Genomic DNA, 15,000 nt, shown 5'->3' with positions numbered 1-15,000 from the left:
TTATTAGATTCAAGATTAGAGATTACGTGCTTGTTAATTAAAGATTCAAAACCTTGCTTATGATAGGAAGAAGGCTAATGGGACGGCAGTTAGACAAATCAGATCGCTCTCCAGAATTTTTGAAGAAAGGGATAATAGATGCTGCTTTCCAGCAGGCTGGAAAACATAACTATGATAAGCACTTAATGAATAGTTTTGAAAGTATGGATGACAGCTCCGGAGAACACTTCTGCAAGACTAGAATAGGTATGTTGTCTGGACCACAAGCTGTAGAGGAATCTAAGCAGGAAATCACTTTTGATACAAAAGCTAGAGTGATATGAATGTCAAACAATGGATCAACCTGTTTGACGGCTAAATCAGGTAGAATGCAACTAGTGGAATCAAGAGATGATATTGATGAAAAGTTCTTAACAAACAATTCAGCTTTGTCTTTAGGTGAGGTGACAAAGTCTGAATCATACAAGAGAGGTGGAATTACAGATTTGCTCTTATTATTGATAGTATTAAAGATTTCTACCCAAGGGCCATTACGAAGAAAATTACGAAAAGAGTCCCAGTCAGCTTTAAGGTAGTTGTAAGAGGTACAATGATAGGGGGATTTAGATGATAAAGAAGAATGAGATAATAGTTTTAGAGAGATCCGACCGTGATCAGAAGCACTTAAGGGTGAATGTGGAGAAACTGAGCTCTGACTAGGATCAGAAATAAGACATAAGTTGAGTAGAGAAGGTAAATGATTCGAGTTGTCTGGAAAGCGAGTTGGAAAGTTAACTATTTGAGTTAGGGATTGAGAGAGGCAAATGTTGTGGGCTTTAACGCCTGCAGAGCCACTGACACTAGAGCCAAACCATTTAGTGCAATGAGCATTAAAGTCACCAACAACAACAACATTGGCTGATGGATAAAGAGAGAGGGTTCAGTCAATTTGATCAGAAATAATATCAAAAAGAGTGCAATCTTGAGATGAAGGAGAACGATATAGAACAAAAAGAAAGACAATTAAGTAAAGTAGTGCTAAACGAAAGCACATAAAAGAATAGTCTGTGGATTCAAAACTATTTTTCAAACAAATGAGTGAATACTTATGATTGTAAATGTCCAGGCCAAGCATGTGACTAAAGTCTACGAATCAAAGAAAGATAACCATCAACACTAAGATCACAAGATGAGACATAAGCTGAACCCAAATTAGTCTCACAAAGAGCAAGTAGGTCTGGTGAACTTTGCAAGAGATAAGACTCAACAGAAGAAAAGTTACTTTGAAGACCACAAATATTAGTGAATGATAGGTTTAGAGAACTTGGTGATGATAATTGTTTTTTGTGTTTTATAGTTTATCGTACTTTATTCATTTATAAATTTGTTAAAGAACTTGACTCAAAGCATAGACAGTACTCAGTACACTGTTTAATAGCCCAAGCAATTGCCTTATTACTATTAATAAACCCTTACATTACTATTAATAAGCCGTAACAAAGGGCCCTAAATGTAGCCTTGACAATGCACACCAAAAGTACAAACAGGGGCACCATCCATGCACAATATGTTAGTACTCTGATATTGTACAGCTGTTGATGGAATCAGCCTCTTTGAGAGTTACCACAGAGTTCGGGAAACCTAACTACCAGCCAGCCTCTGAACCATAAAACTGTACCCTCTGTACCCTTTTATTATCTCCTAATGAGCTGTACCCTCATTAGGAGATAATAAAATGAGTTGCCTAGTCATAAAAACAGGGACACAAGCAAAACCCATGCATTAAGTCAAGAAGATCCAGCATTCAACATCCTAAACTGGAAACAATGTATAAAAAATACATCTGCACCAGCTTAATAGATAAGGAAGGGGCGTGAGGCTGGTCAACGGATAGAAAAAAGATAAGTATTTTTATGGAGACACATCTCTAGCCTTTCACAACCAAGAGCCCCATAGCAGGCGGTGTATTATGATAGAGTTGGCTTCTCCTAGCCTTTGCCTAAAAAAGCGTATCCTACATGGCAGCAGGACATGAAAAAAGTTGTAATGGGTTACATGTTACCAGTAGCAGGATGACCTGACCTGACTTAAAATGTATAGAAATGTATTGAAATAAAACAAAGCAAATATAAAAAAGTAATTAACAATTAAAAGTAACTTACCGTTTCTTATATGACTTAAACATGTCTTAAAAATATAATAAGTAAATACCACTCATAAACATCGAAACTTAGTTAAGATGGTTTGTGGTTAGTACGAAAGTTGTTAATAGGAAATATGGTAGAAATGTAGTAACTCCAATAGTATGAGAAATATAAAAATTGCCTGGTAAGTAGAGACAATAGCTATCACACAAAACAGACCCAGAGCAATTAAAAAATAACTAGCCCAAGACAAAAAGATAATCAAACATTAAATCAGTAGGCAGAGAATAGTGAGAAAACAAACAATGAGACAATAAATGCAATCTCCCACTAATAACTTATAACCACTGAAAAATGTAACATTAAAAGCAATATAGTTGACAAAGCGACCAAAAGAATGTAAGTGAAGACTGTATGGTGAAAACCACAATAAACTAACATAGCGAGGTCAGATCAAGAAAATTATATAGAAAGAAAAAAACCTAACAAGATCGTGATATGTCTAAACTTATATAGTAGAATTGTTAAGTACATTCCAACCAAGAATACATTTGTTATAAAAATACACTTATACATACTTTGGTGTAAAACTTTTGCTCTGTTATGCTTCTCACAAATATACAGTTTCATTCACAAATTATAACACAAATCTAAATAAATATACAAGGATAAGGTCAAAAAAAGATTATGAACAAAAGTATATAATAATGAACAAATATTTGATTTACTGATTTCAAAGACTGTTGATGTCGACATGTAATGTCGTGATGATGTGATGATGTAAATGACTGTAATGTATATGCTGATGATACCAAAGTTTTATTGTTAGTAAATTCAAATTTGTGTGTTAATGAAATTCAGAATGTCTTAAATAAAGGATTTTAATGGACTCAAGACTCTGGTTGCTGAAACTCAACAAAAAAACAAGTGCGTTTTGATGCATTATGGCTCCAACTCTCCACTTTTTATTCATGGTTCTCAGTGCATGTGATGATGTAAATGACACAATGTAAAAGACTGTTGATGTCAACAGGTGTGATGATGTAGTGCATTAGTATGTTCAGTTTGGTTGTCTAGTATGATCTCACTATGTGTTCGTTCACTTTCAAATTTGGTCATCTAGTATGGTTTCATTATGTTTTCATTCACATTCAAATTGGGTGAATAGAAAGCTAAACAAATTCATTTCTTGCGTTTATGGGCTGGCACATCAGGGCCAGGCATAAGACCTACAGAATGGATTTCAATTGATCAAATGCACACATTAGTCACTGTAAGCCACAAGCCATCACTCTTAGCCAAAAAATCTACGACCCTGTACTGGTGTGGAATGATGTGCTATGAAGTGAAAGTTGACAGTTTCTCTCTTTAGAACAAGATGATGTAAATAGATGCCTCAGTATCTAATTTATTTTTTTATTTATTTAATTTCCAACAACCAATCAAATTGTTTAGAAATAATTCTCTATAGTAACTAATGTTATGTAGATTTTGAATTAAACAACATATTATAATAAATATAAAAAACAGTCTATGAAAAAATAAACTTTATGTGTATGATGAGGTTTTTATAAAAAAAAAAAAGCAAAAAAGATAAGTATAAAAGATTTACCTAAAACAAAATATTTGTACTTTTTACTTTTCATACATAGAAGCATTAAATGAACCAGCAATGTAAGGTTCATTATAACCTGCAGTTTCATAAACTTTAAAGTCTTTATAAGTAGATGTAGCATTTTTAATGATTGTGCTCATGTTAATTTTCATTACAACAACTTCATAAATCCTTTAAATGGACAATTGTATAAAACTAATGAATATTACAAACTATTTAAATAAAAATTACAAACAATGCTTACTTTGTATTTGAAGGTCCTTTCACTAACTCAATGATATGTCCATAATTTGGATTCCATTTTAAACCATTTAAAAATAATGTTTTGCGATCTAAATATGTCAGAAATTAAGACAAATTATTACTAACATTTATACCAAATATCTTTGTTTATTATTACTTGAAAAACCTATAGTATATACCTATAGTCAACATTATGGGATTACCATAATATGTTAGGTTGCTAAAACAATTATCCTAAAAGTAATCATATAAAAAATTAAACTTAAAAACATATATATTTTCAAACAAAAACAGGTCAAAAATCACAAACAAACAAAACTCAAACTCAAAATTCTATATACCATATACAGTATACCAATACAGTATTGTGAAAAAGTTAAGAACCACTAAACAAAAAAAAAATATTTTTTTTAAATAAAATTAATTCTATTCTAAAGATAATAAAATAGTCTTTTTTTTCAAACGTATTAAATAGAACATGAGAAAAAAGAAGATTTTTTTTTTTTTGAAAATTAACTAATAGAACCTATAAAATTAAGGATTAACTATTAAGTGTTAATTTTGTTAATTTTTTTTTTTGTGAAAAAGTTAAGAACCATAAAGAATTTTTTGTGCTAAATGTGGCGGAAACGTCTTTTTTTAATTTATTTTTACCTTTTTTGTTTAAATATTCTATTAATGATCTCAGTCATTACCAAAAAACCAATAAAAGTATTTTAAAAAAAAGGAAAAAGAATTTTGTCAAAGATTCAAAGAATGATCTAAAGAAAAATGGAGGACAGTAATGTTAAGTGATGAAATGAATATTAGGTTGATAATTAAAAAAACCCAATTATGATTTGCAGACAGCCTTCAAAAAAATATAATCTCAAATTGTATCGTTCAAAGAACAAAACAAGGTAACGGGTTGTTTGGAATATGGTGCTGCATGACATATTATGGTCTCAGTATGTTTAAATTACTTGATGGTTGACTCAATTCTATTTATTACGTCAATATTTTAAATCAAAACTTGTTACCATCAATTGATGCACTTGAGCAAAGCGTTTTTCATTTTTCAGCAAGACAATGCACCATGACACAGGGCTAAAATTGTCTCTGAATGGTTCGAAAGCAAAAATATTAAGCATCTAATTTGGCCAACAAATAGCCCAGATCTAAATTGCATTAAATATCTTTGAAGTTGGCTTGATAAAGATATTGCCAAGAAAGGACCAAGGAGCCTTGAGGAGTTGTGCAATATTTTACCAACAATACTTGAAAATGTTCCCAAACGTATTTTTAATTTAATAGACTCAATGCCAAATCGTATAAATGAGTGCTTTAAAATTCATGGTAGAATTACGCAGTATTAGGTAAAAATTATCGTTTTTTGTTCTGTGGTTCTTAACTTTTTCACAATTTTTTTCAAATAAAAATTACCAATAAAACTTTAAATACATTTTTTTTATTTGTTTAAAAGTTTTTGTCATTATTATTATTTTTTTTTTGTTTGTCTATTACCTAAAATTTATTATTATTTTTTTACCAGAAAAATATATTTGATTAAATAAAAATTTAAGAATATGATTTGTTTTTTGGTGGTTCTTAAATTTTTCACAATACTGTAAAATTGAACACATAAAACAATGTGTTTAAAAATTTAATACAAAAACATAATGCAACAAAAACCTTCATGTTAATAACAGCACGAATATAAAGAAACACTTTTCTAAGTGTAGACAACCTAGCATTCAAGCTATTCACTGTTTCTGAACCTTCATAAAATTTTAAAGAGCTGGAAGTAAAGCTATTGGAAGGAAATTTTGCAGCCAGAAAATAGGAAAGATTTATTGAATCAGCAGTGGATTGATCTTTTAAAATCAATGTTTTCATATTCAGTGAAGATATATTCTCATATGCAATAATTATCTCATAAAAACTATAAATATTGAAAAAATTATCATTATTTATAGCAACAAACTTTTTACAACATCTAGGTTGTTTTTTTATATATAGAAATTATGATTTCTATATATAAAAAATATAACAAAAATATATAAAACATATAATAAATATGGAAAAATTCTATATATCTAACATATAACAAAAATGGAAAACCTGACAGGTCCATTGATATCAGATACACTATAAAACTGACATTCAAATACTTCCGTGTAGTTATTAAAGTATTTTAACACTTCATAAGTTGGTGTTGGAGGTGCTAGAATAAAAAAATAAACTTCAGTCAAAACATTGTTCAACAAAATAATTTAATATTACAAATTAACAACACATTTAAAAATGTATGAAGGTAAACAAATTAAAAAAACCTACAAATTGGTTTGGAATAATGCTGTTTACTTTCTCCTTTAACAGAATAATCTTCATCATACACAGCATCTACAGATATGTTAAAGATGGCTGCATGAAAGCCAACTTCAATGATAATGTTTGTATTAACTGTTTCCATTGTATTGAAAAAAAAGAATGAGCTGTTGTATGGCTTCAATGATTGGACATTTATCTGATTTGACAAAAATATACATATAACTAAAGAAAATAAAACATTTTTGTGTTTTATCGAATACATACTATAATTATCATGTAAACATTTGATTTTTTTATTAAATGAAGTAATAAAAAAAAAAGTTACTTTATATTTTAGAATTGAAACTGGAGAATCTGGTTTCTTCCAAATTAATACTAACTTTTTGCTTTCATCACTTATATTTAATTGAGCAGGAGCATCTAAAGCTATATTAAAAAATTTGATTTAACAATTATAAATTGTTTTTATTAACTAATAAACTTTAATGAACTCTATTTAATTAATTTATTTTTTTAAATTAATGCTGTCATACTGATATATATTGATGCATGTAATACATTGCAATAACATCCATATTATAAGCTTTAATTGCATTATTTGTAATTATTTAAATGCATTATTTACAATTAAAGTAAAGTAGTGGTGTAGTAAATCATATGCAATAGTGGTGTCGTGGTAGAGCGCTCACCTCATAAGCAAGAAGTTCTGAGTTTGATCCCCACCATGTCCCTGGTAGTAACACGCTTAACTTGTTTCTCTGCACAGCGGCATTGTTCGTCAAGGTTTGTGTATTGGAGATATAGAATTGAGAGAGGGTTTTAACCACAACTAAAGTAACCTTGGTGAGGTAAATTAATGGGGGGAAAAAAATTTGACTAACTTTCAATTTTGCTGAGAAACCTGACATACTATGCCACTATAATGCATTTATGAATGGAGTCAATAAATGTGGGTATTTAAAAAAACTGTTCTTAAAAAAATTCACAAAAAACGTCAGGTTTTTGTGAAAAATGTTATAAGTTTATTTGAAAAAATTCTTTTGAAACTTTTCACACAAATAATGTTTTATTGACATTTTATTTTGGCTTTATATTTAGTTCTATTTTGGTGAAACCCTAAAAGATTCGGTCCTGTTTAAATTGTCGCTAATTTCTGATATGAGAATACACTTTTGATAGTTTTAACTGTTGATTAGCATTTTTTAGAATTTCACAAAGTTTTAAAGTCAGATTTTATCATTACTATTATTATTTATTAAATTGTGTCAATAACAATGATGGGATTTTCAATAATGTTTATATAGTTTCATTACCTTATTTTCTACCTATATTTGAATATAAAGTCGATCTAGTTTTTGAAGAGTTAATTGAATTTTAATTTATTGCATATTGTGGCAAGATGTCAAAAGATATTCTGTTAATAAAGAAGTTTGATTGTTTTATTTTTTGAACCTTTGTTTAATATCTCTCGTGTTTTTTAACATCTCTTTGTTTAATATCTCTTTGTTTAATATCTCTCATGTTGCACAGTCAAAACGAAAAGATATAAAGTTTAAGAAATCTAAAGTTTTTTTTTTTTAAATATCAGTTAGATATGTCCAATATGCGAAAATAATATTATTTATGATAGGACATTATGATTAAATAGTAATAAATGACTGCAATATATAATAATATAAGTTCCATTAGCAAGGTAATCTTAAAAATTATTCATTATTTTTTTAATATTGCAGCAATATTTTTACTATCTATTTTATATTAAAAATCAAACAAGAGAAAGACTTTTAGTTCCAATCTTCAATATACGACCAAAAAAAACAAAAAATTGACATGTTAAAATAAAACTAGGTTCAAGCTTCTTCAAAAAATGACTCTAATTCTGAAAAAGGCAAAAAAATTCACAAGTCAATATTTGAAATAATGGTTCTTGACCTCCAACCGTGGTTTATTTTTAATACAATAAACCATGCTCCATGCACCTAATTACAAAATTGCTAGCGAAAAATACTAGAGATGTTTACTGGATCCAATTTATGAAAAAACAAAATTTGCTCTCAAGGAAAAGTTGGTTCAATCAGAAGCTGAATATGTGTCAGTCTGTCTTGATGCATGGTCATTATTTCATCACAGCTAGCTGGGGATGACCGTTCACTTTATTTCCAAAGATTGGAACTCAAATTCTGTCATTTCTTGTTCTCAATTTGTGTCAAATTCTACATCTCTTGTTCTCAATTTGATGAAAAGCATACTGCAAAAAAAAAATTTCAACAAGATCGAAACAATAGCAGAGGAGTGGGAAATTTTTTCAAAAATTGAAGTTTGCTTAAGAGACAATGCAGCAAATATAAACGCACCCTATAATGAACCAAGCTGTAATTATTAATTAGAGTCAGCTGGATGCCTTAACCACTCCCTTCAACTTGTCATCAAAAAGAACTACTTTCACATACAATCATAGACAGACTGATTGCAATGAGTCGAAAACTCTGTTTATACGCATCCCATTCTACTGCTTTCTACACTGAACTTTACAGAGAGAAAGAAATCTAAATGGATATAAAAGTCAGACTTTGCTTAAAGAGCGATGTTACAACAAGAACTCTACCTATTATATGCTTGAGCGAAATTTACACCAGAAGCCACCCATTGTTGCCACCTTAATCAAATTTCCTTCAAAAAGAATTGAATTTTCTGTCCAAGATTGGAGCCTCTGTAAAAGTGGTGAACATTTTAAGTGTTTTTGTGGAGGCAACAAAAATGTTGTCAGGTGTTGACTCTTGTATCAGTTCCTGTATTCGAATTGTGACAACAATAATTAAAGCTTTGGAAACAACCTATATATACATACAGTATCGGACAAAACAAGTGCAACTTGTTTTGTCCAGTGCAAAGTGCAAATAATGCTAATTTAGTTTCTTTATATAAAAGTGCTGTTTTTTTTCAATTTAGAGAAATAACTATGTAACTGTTTAGAGACAAAGTTCTTCAAGTTTTATTCATCACAAAGTTCATTATTTGTACACGAAAATTAATAAATTAATCAAAAGTATTAAAAAAAGTTGTTTTCCTTCTGGACAAAACAAGTGCAACTCGACAAAATGTTGACCAAGCTGTATTTCGCTATCAATATTTCGTGGCAAATCCTTTGTTGTCGATCACAGCTTTGCATCTTCGAGGCATAGATTCGATCAGGTGATCAATGAAACTTTGTGGAATCGCTGCCCAGGCCTTTTGGATTTGTTCAAACAGTTGATCCTTATTACGAACACCTTCACCATTAATTCTGCGGTTGACGATCTCCCACAGGTTCTCGATAGGGTTGAGATCCGGAGATTGAGTCAGCCAATCCATCACTGATAGGTGGTTGTCTTGAAACCACTGCTTGACTACTTTTGCAGTGTGTTTCGGATTGTTGTCTTGCTGAAAAACCCATTTTATTGGCATATTCCATTCAGCATGAGGTAACATAACATCTTTCATGATATTTTTATACATGAAACGGTCCAATATTCCATCGTTTGGATGTATTGGACCTAGACCGTTAGCAGAAAAACACCCCCAGACCATTACATTGCCTCCACCATGCTTCACAGTCTTATGGCAGTAACGTAAATCGAGGCGTTTTCCGGCCGGTCGACTTACACGGCAAATGCCATCGCTTCCAATGATGTTGAACTTCGATTCATCACTGTACAGGACAGTTCGCTATTTCTGCACATTCCAGTCAATATGAGATGTAGCAAACAGGAGTCTTTTCTTCTGGTTTTTTAGTGAAATCAGCGGTTTCTTTGCAGGGCGTCGAGAAAACAATCCGGCTTCAACAGCACGTCGTCTGATTGTTCGGTCCGATACAGGCAGCTCTAATTGCTTTTGTATCTTGACTGATGATATAAAGGAATCCTTCTTGACGGATCTGACGATCATAGAATCCTCTCTAGAAGTGGTGGAACGCGGTCTTTCACCTTTGTTATCTGCTGCCATCTTCCCCGTAGAACGATATTTGGAACATAGTCTTGATATGGTCCATTTTTTCACGCGATATTTATCACAAATACTTTTTTGTGACATTCCACTTACGTAATCGCCAATAATTTTCTTTCTTAGCTCTAATCCAAGACTGTCGGGAGCCATTTTTGCACTTGAAGTCATAAAAATAATAAAAATAAATAATCACGCTTCTCAAGGCTTACCGTGTTACATTTACCTTGTGATGATACAATAATGCTCTGTGGAACACAACGCCTTGGTTGGATGTGGACTGTATTAATGTAATGAAACACTTGTTGTATTTCACTTCTTGTATTAATGTTCTTCGATAAAACACTTTGATAAAACTCACTTCGATAAACTGTCTTGATAATACTGACTGATTGACTTCTATATACTGACTGAATTACAAGTCGATTTACATGTCTCTTATATAGTAAAATGAACCTGTGTGAACCTGTTCTGGAAGATTCTAGATGCTTCTTTTTGATGCTTCTGGAAGCTTCTGGATGCGTCTAAATGCTTCCGAATGTTTCTGGATATTTCTGGATGCTACTAGATGCTTCCAGATGCTTCTTCTGGAAACTTCTGGAAGCTTCTGCATGCTTCTGGAAACTTCTAGAAACTTCTGGACACTTCCTTTAATTATTAAAAACTTCCGTGACGTTGACAAGGACCAGACTTAAGAAAATGAAATAAACCAAAAAAGTTGCGCTTGTTTTGTCCGCTGCAAAATGGCACTTGTCAACAAATATCTGCCTGTAAGCTGTCACCTGTCAGCCGATTGCTCGTGTCATGGCATGCTATGACTCCAGACTCCTAAACTGTTTGCTGTGGTAGTATAGTTCGTTTTGTTTTTAAGACATGTAAAATTAGGAACACTTTTTAGCATTGTTCGATGTTGGTTGCAAATGTTGTGTCCAATACTGTATATATATATATATATATATATATATATATATATATATATATATATATATATATATATATATATATATATATATATATATATATATATATATATATATATATATACAATATATATATTTATATATATGTATATATATATATTTATATATATGTATATATATACACTATAAAGAAACAGATTGCGATAAAATAGATTTACTTTGCAAACTGGTTAAGTATGTGAAAAATATTTCACTAAACACATTTTTAAATACAAAATCAACATTATCAGCTTTTATTCATCAATACAAATTTAAAATAACAGCTGTAAAAAGGGAGTCTACACAATTTTAAATTAAACATGCTACCTTGCTAGATAAATGCTATATTCTTTTAAGCTAATTTAGGCTGTTACTCCTGAAAAAAATCTTGGTGGAGGACCAGAAATGCCCTTTAATGAATCTTCGACATGATCACAGAACAGAAAAATTTTTTAAGATTTTACATATGTACTCTACTAATAAAATATTATATAAGCTTCAAAGTCATTATAAAAAGATGGAATAAATGCCAAGGCTAAAAGTGTTAAAAATTTTTTAGACACACCTACTCAAGGAAATCTTTTATCTGACAAAGCATTAGCATTCTTCTTAGATGTTAATCTGTCAAAGGCGCCCTGTCAAAGACCAACTTCTACGCAACAATGCTTTAGATCTAGATTCAGCTATTTACCCAACATACTATGATTTAAAGAGTGAAAAAGACAAATGTTACCCAGATGATGACAATGTCTCTGATTACTCTGCAGAAGTTTTATTGCAGTTTCTACTTCAGAACACAGCACAGCAGCTTTGTGAATCTCAAATAGAAGTGCTGACTGATAATTCAGAGTCACTTAAAATATGTTAACATTTAGATCAAAAATAGGGTTTGATAATGCAACTTGTCAGTCAGTGTATAAGCAGGCAGGTACAGGTGAGGCTGGCAGGAATTTAGCAAATGAAGTATCTTTATTTATCACATGCTTTTTGCCATTAGACTTATATTTTTTTAAAGATGCCAAGCGGCATCTTTAAAAAAGTATAAGTCTAATGGCACAAAGCATGTAATAAATAAAGATACTTCATTTGCATCTTTCTATTTATTGCAGACCTGTTCGGTTTAAATACATGAAAGTAACAAAGGAAGTGGTCTTAGCAGAATTTAAGTTAATTAAAAATGACAATAATTCACTTCCAGTTTCTAAAGTAACAGTAGCTGGACAGAAGGTAGATGTATATCTTATTATAGATATCACTATGATTGAATGAAAAGTGCAGACAACTTCCTCCGCTACAACTTCCACTCAATGCTGCAGTAATTGTGGCATCTCACCAAAATTAATGAATGATCTACGAATAGTTTTAGAAAAAGAAGTGAAAAATGAGAGACAGCAGAATGGCATCTCAATGCTTTATGCCTGGATTAGGCTGTTTTTTAGTGTTTACTATGACAAGCAGAGGTGTAGATGTTAAAGCTATTGTTGCCACCAGAAAAAAGGAAACAAAAGTTGCATTCTGCATTGAGATGGGTCTTGTTGCAGACCAGTCACGCTCTGGGGGTGCTGGTACCTCAAATTATGGGAACACTGGTTGTTGTGTATTTCAGCAAGCTGAAAAATCTGTTGAAATAATGGGTTTTAGGCCTGTTCTTATCAGAAGACTGCATGCAATATTGTCAGTGATGTCATCTGGATTTGATAATGAACTTAAAAAAATTTTTAAATATTGTTTTGAGACTTTACCATATATATGATACACAGTTATATATACCGTATCCACAGACTTTACATAAAGTTCTAGTTCATGGACATTTAGTGGTAGAATTTTTTAGCTTGCCTTTTGGCATAATATTTGAAAAAGCCCAGGAAGCCTCAAATAAGTATTCTAAAAAATAGGGAGTGCTTTACTAGATGTGACAGAAAAAAAAATATTTTGGACATGTTTCATCACCTTTCGGGCCATTCAGAAACTTTTTTGCTCAATACAGTAAAACAAACAGTTCAAAAAAAGCTATTCTGCCTGCAGATGCAGCTGCTCTGTATCTTGTGTTCTTTGTTACTTTTTAGTGACATCTTTGTAATAAATGTCTTTGTAAACAAATGTTTGTGTATAGCAATAAATTTTTAATTATCTATTCCATTTTTTTTTGTGTCAAAACATATAAAAAAAACTTTAAAATATATTATAAGTATATCATTAAAGTTTTTATGCATAGCTTTTTTTATTGCAAGAAAGTAGAATAGTATACTTTTGGGCAAAAAAAAATTTAAATAATATTCATTTTGCTAATTTTATTGCTTCCCACAGAATTTTTTTCAATATAAACTTTTAAAAAATTGCAATACAAATCAAAGTTTTTTTTGCAATTTTTTAAAAGTTCCTAAAAACTAAGATTCTGTTTTTGCATATTTTGTTTTTAAATAAAATAAACTGTTTGTAATAAAAAAAAATTAACAATACAAACAATATAAATTAATAAAACTTGAAATATATTCCTTTTATTCTCTTTCAATAACTTTATGTTTTGGTGGTCGAAAAATCCATTTTTAAATATTAATAAGGTTTTATTTATTGTTTTCCACTTTTGACTTTAATATAAACATTGTTTTCTTTTAACATTGCTCAGGGTTGCCACTATAATTTTAAAAGTTTTTCCCAGAGTTTAGCTTTTTATATTACCTACCTTTTCCCTGAGTTTTCCATATTATTTCCGGAATCCCTGGCATTTAGACAAGGAAAACCTGAAAACCCTATATATATATATATATATATATATATATATATATATATATATATATATATATATATATATATATATATATATCTTTATATATAAATAAATAATTTAAAAAGATTCTAAATGTACTAGACACAATGAAACAATGCAAATATTTTTTATTAATTTTAAAATTGAACACAAAAAACAGTTTTTAGTAAGAAACTTTATCAATAAGTTTCTTCTTTGCATTTAATAGTTCTAAAACTGAATGTAACTCCATTGATTCTTTTTCAGTTTCACAACATTTTCTTTTTAAAGCAGTTGCTTTTTTAAGCATTGTTAAATAATTATTTTTGTCAGCATCTTCAACAGATTGAATAAAATCTTCGTTTAATATATAACATGCTGTTACAAGTAAATTCTTTTTTTTTCTACTTTTTCAATTTCTTCTAATAAGATTGCTTTTTGGTGGTTTGATTCACACTCTTTCCTTGAAATAATTTTCTCTGCTAAACTCAATTGGTACTGTTGTCTGGCTGACTTAACTGATAACATTAATGCATTTATGATATTTATATTGTCAGCTAGAACTTTTTGAGAACTCATATGATCTCTTATAATGCAATGCAAAACTATTGAGTCTGACTGAATATTTTCGTTTGGAATTGATTTGTTTATGCTGAAACCCCTTTCCAGTTTAAAATCCTTTCCAGTTAAAATCATTTTGATAATATAAGAAAGTTCCTTATGTTTGGCTAAATTCAGTTGATGAAAAAAGAAGGTATCTAAACGAGTGTTTTTTTTATCAAAATTAAGAAATTTTTCTATATTGATTTTCATGTCATTTCTTAAAAGTATAGAATACTGAAGCATGACTTTATCACTTTGTGTTGCAGCTATAATCTTTAAACTAACAAGATAATGTAACAACCTTTTTAGTTTATTTTGATTAAACTCGATTGATGATGCTTTAGGTTGGATTGGTTCAAAACAACTTGCATTTGCTATGATTGCAGAGTCTAGCGGGATGCATTTCAACAGATTTTCCATGGT

The 15,000-nt window shown here is 30.3% G+C and overlaps 1 protein-coding gene across 1 annotated transcript in view; it reads right to left on the bottom strand.

The window, feature by feature from the left end:
* Positions 1 to 15,000, bottom strand: part of LOC136088950 (uncharacterized) — a 110,091-nt gene that overhangs the window by 20,793 nt on the left and 74,298 nt on the right. Inside the window, exons 10-16 of the mRNA XM_065814234.1 lie at positions 6,617 to 6,717; positions 6,298 to 6,487; positions 6,082 to 6,184; positions 5,653 to 5,902; positions 4,161 to 4,215; positions 3,983 to 4,070; positions 3,736 to 3,909 (exon numbers count right to left, since the gene is read on the bottom strand). Of these exons, the coding sequence (XP_065670306.1) occupies positions 3,759 to 3,909; positions 3,983 to 4,070; positions 4,161 to 4,215; positions 5,653 to 5,902; positions 6,082 to 6,184; positions 6,298 to 6,487; positions 6,617 to 6,717 (938 nt within the window). The 3' untranslated portion in view covers positions 3,736 to 3,758. The remainder of the gene's footprint in view (positions 1 to 3,735; positions 3,910 to 3,982; positions 4,071 to 4,160; positions 4,216 to 5,652; positions 5,903 to 6,081; positions 6,185 to 6,297; positions 6,488 to 6,616; positions 6,718 to 15,000) is intronic.

This window comes from Hydra vulgaris, chromosome 12 (assembly GCF_038396675.1).
Source record: "Hydra vulgaris chromosome 12, alternate assembly HydraT2T_AEP".
In the NCBI taxonomy this organism is placed as follows: domain Eukaryota; kingdom Metazoa; phylum Cnidaria; class Hydrozoa; order Anthoathecata; family Hydridae; genus Hydra; species Hydra vulgaris.
Note: the sequence above shows the minus strand (reverse complement) of the source record. Positions and strands in the feature narration are given on the sequence as shown.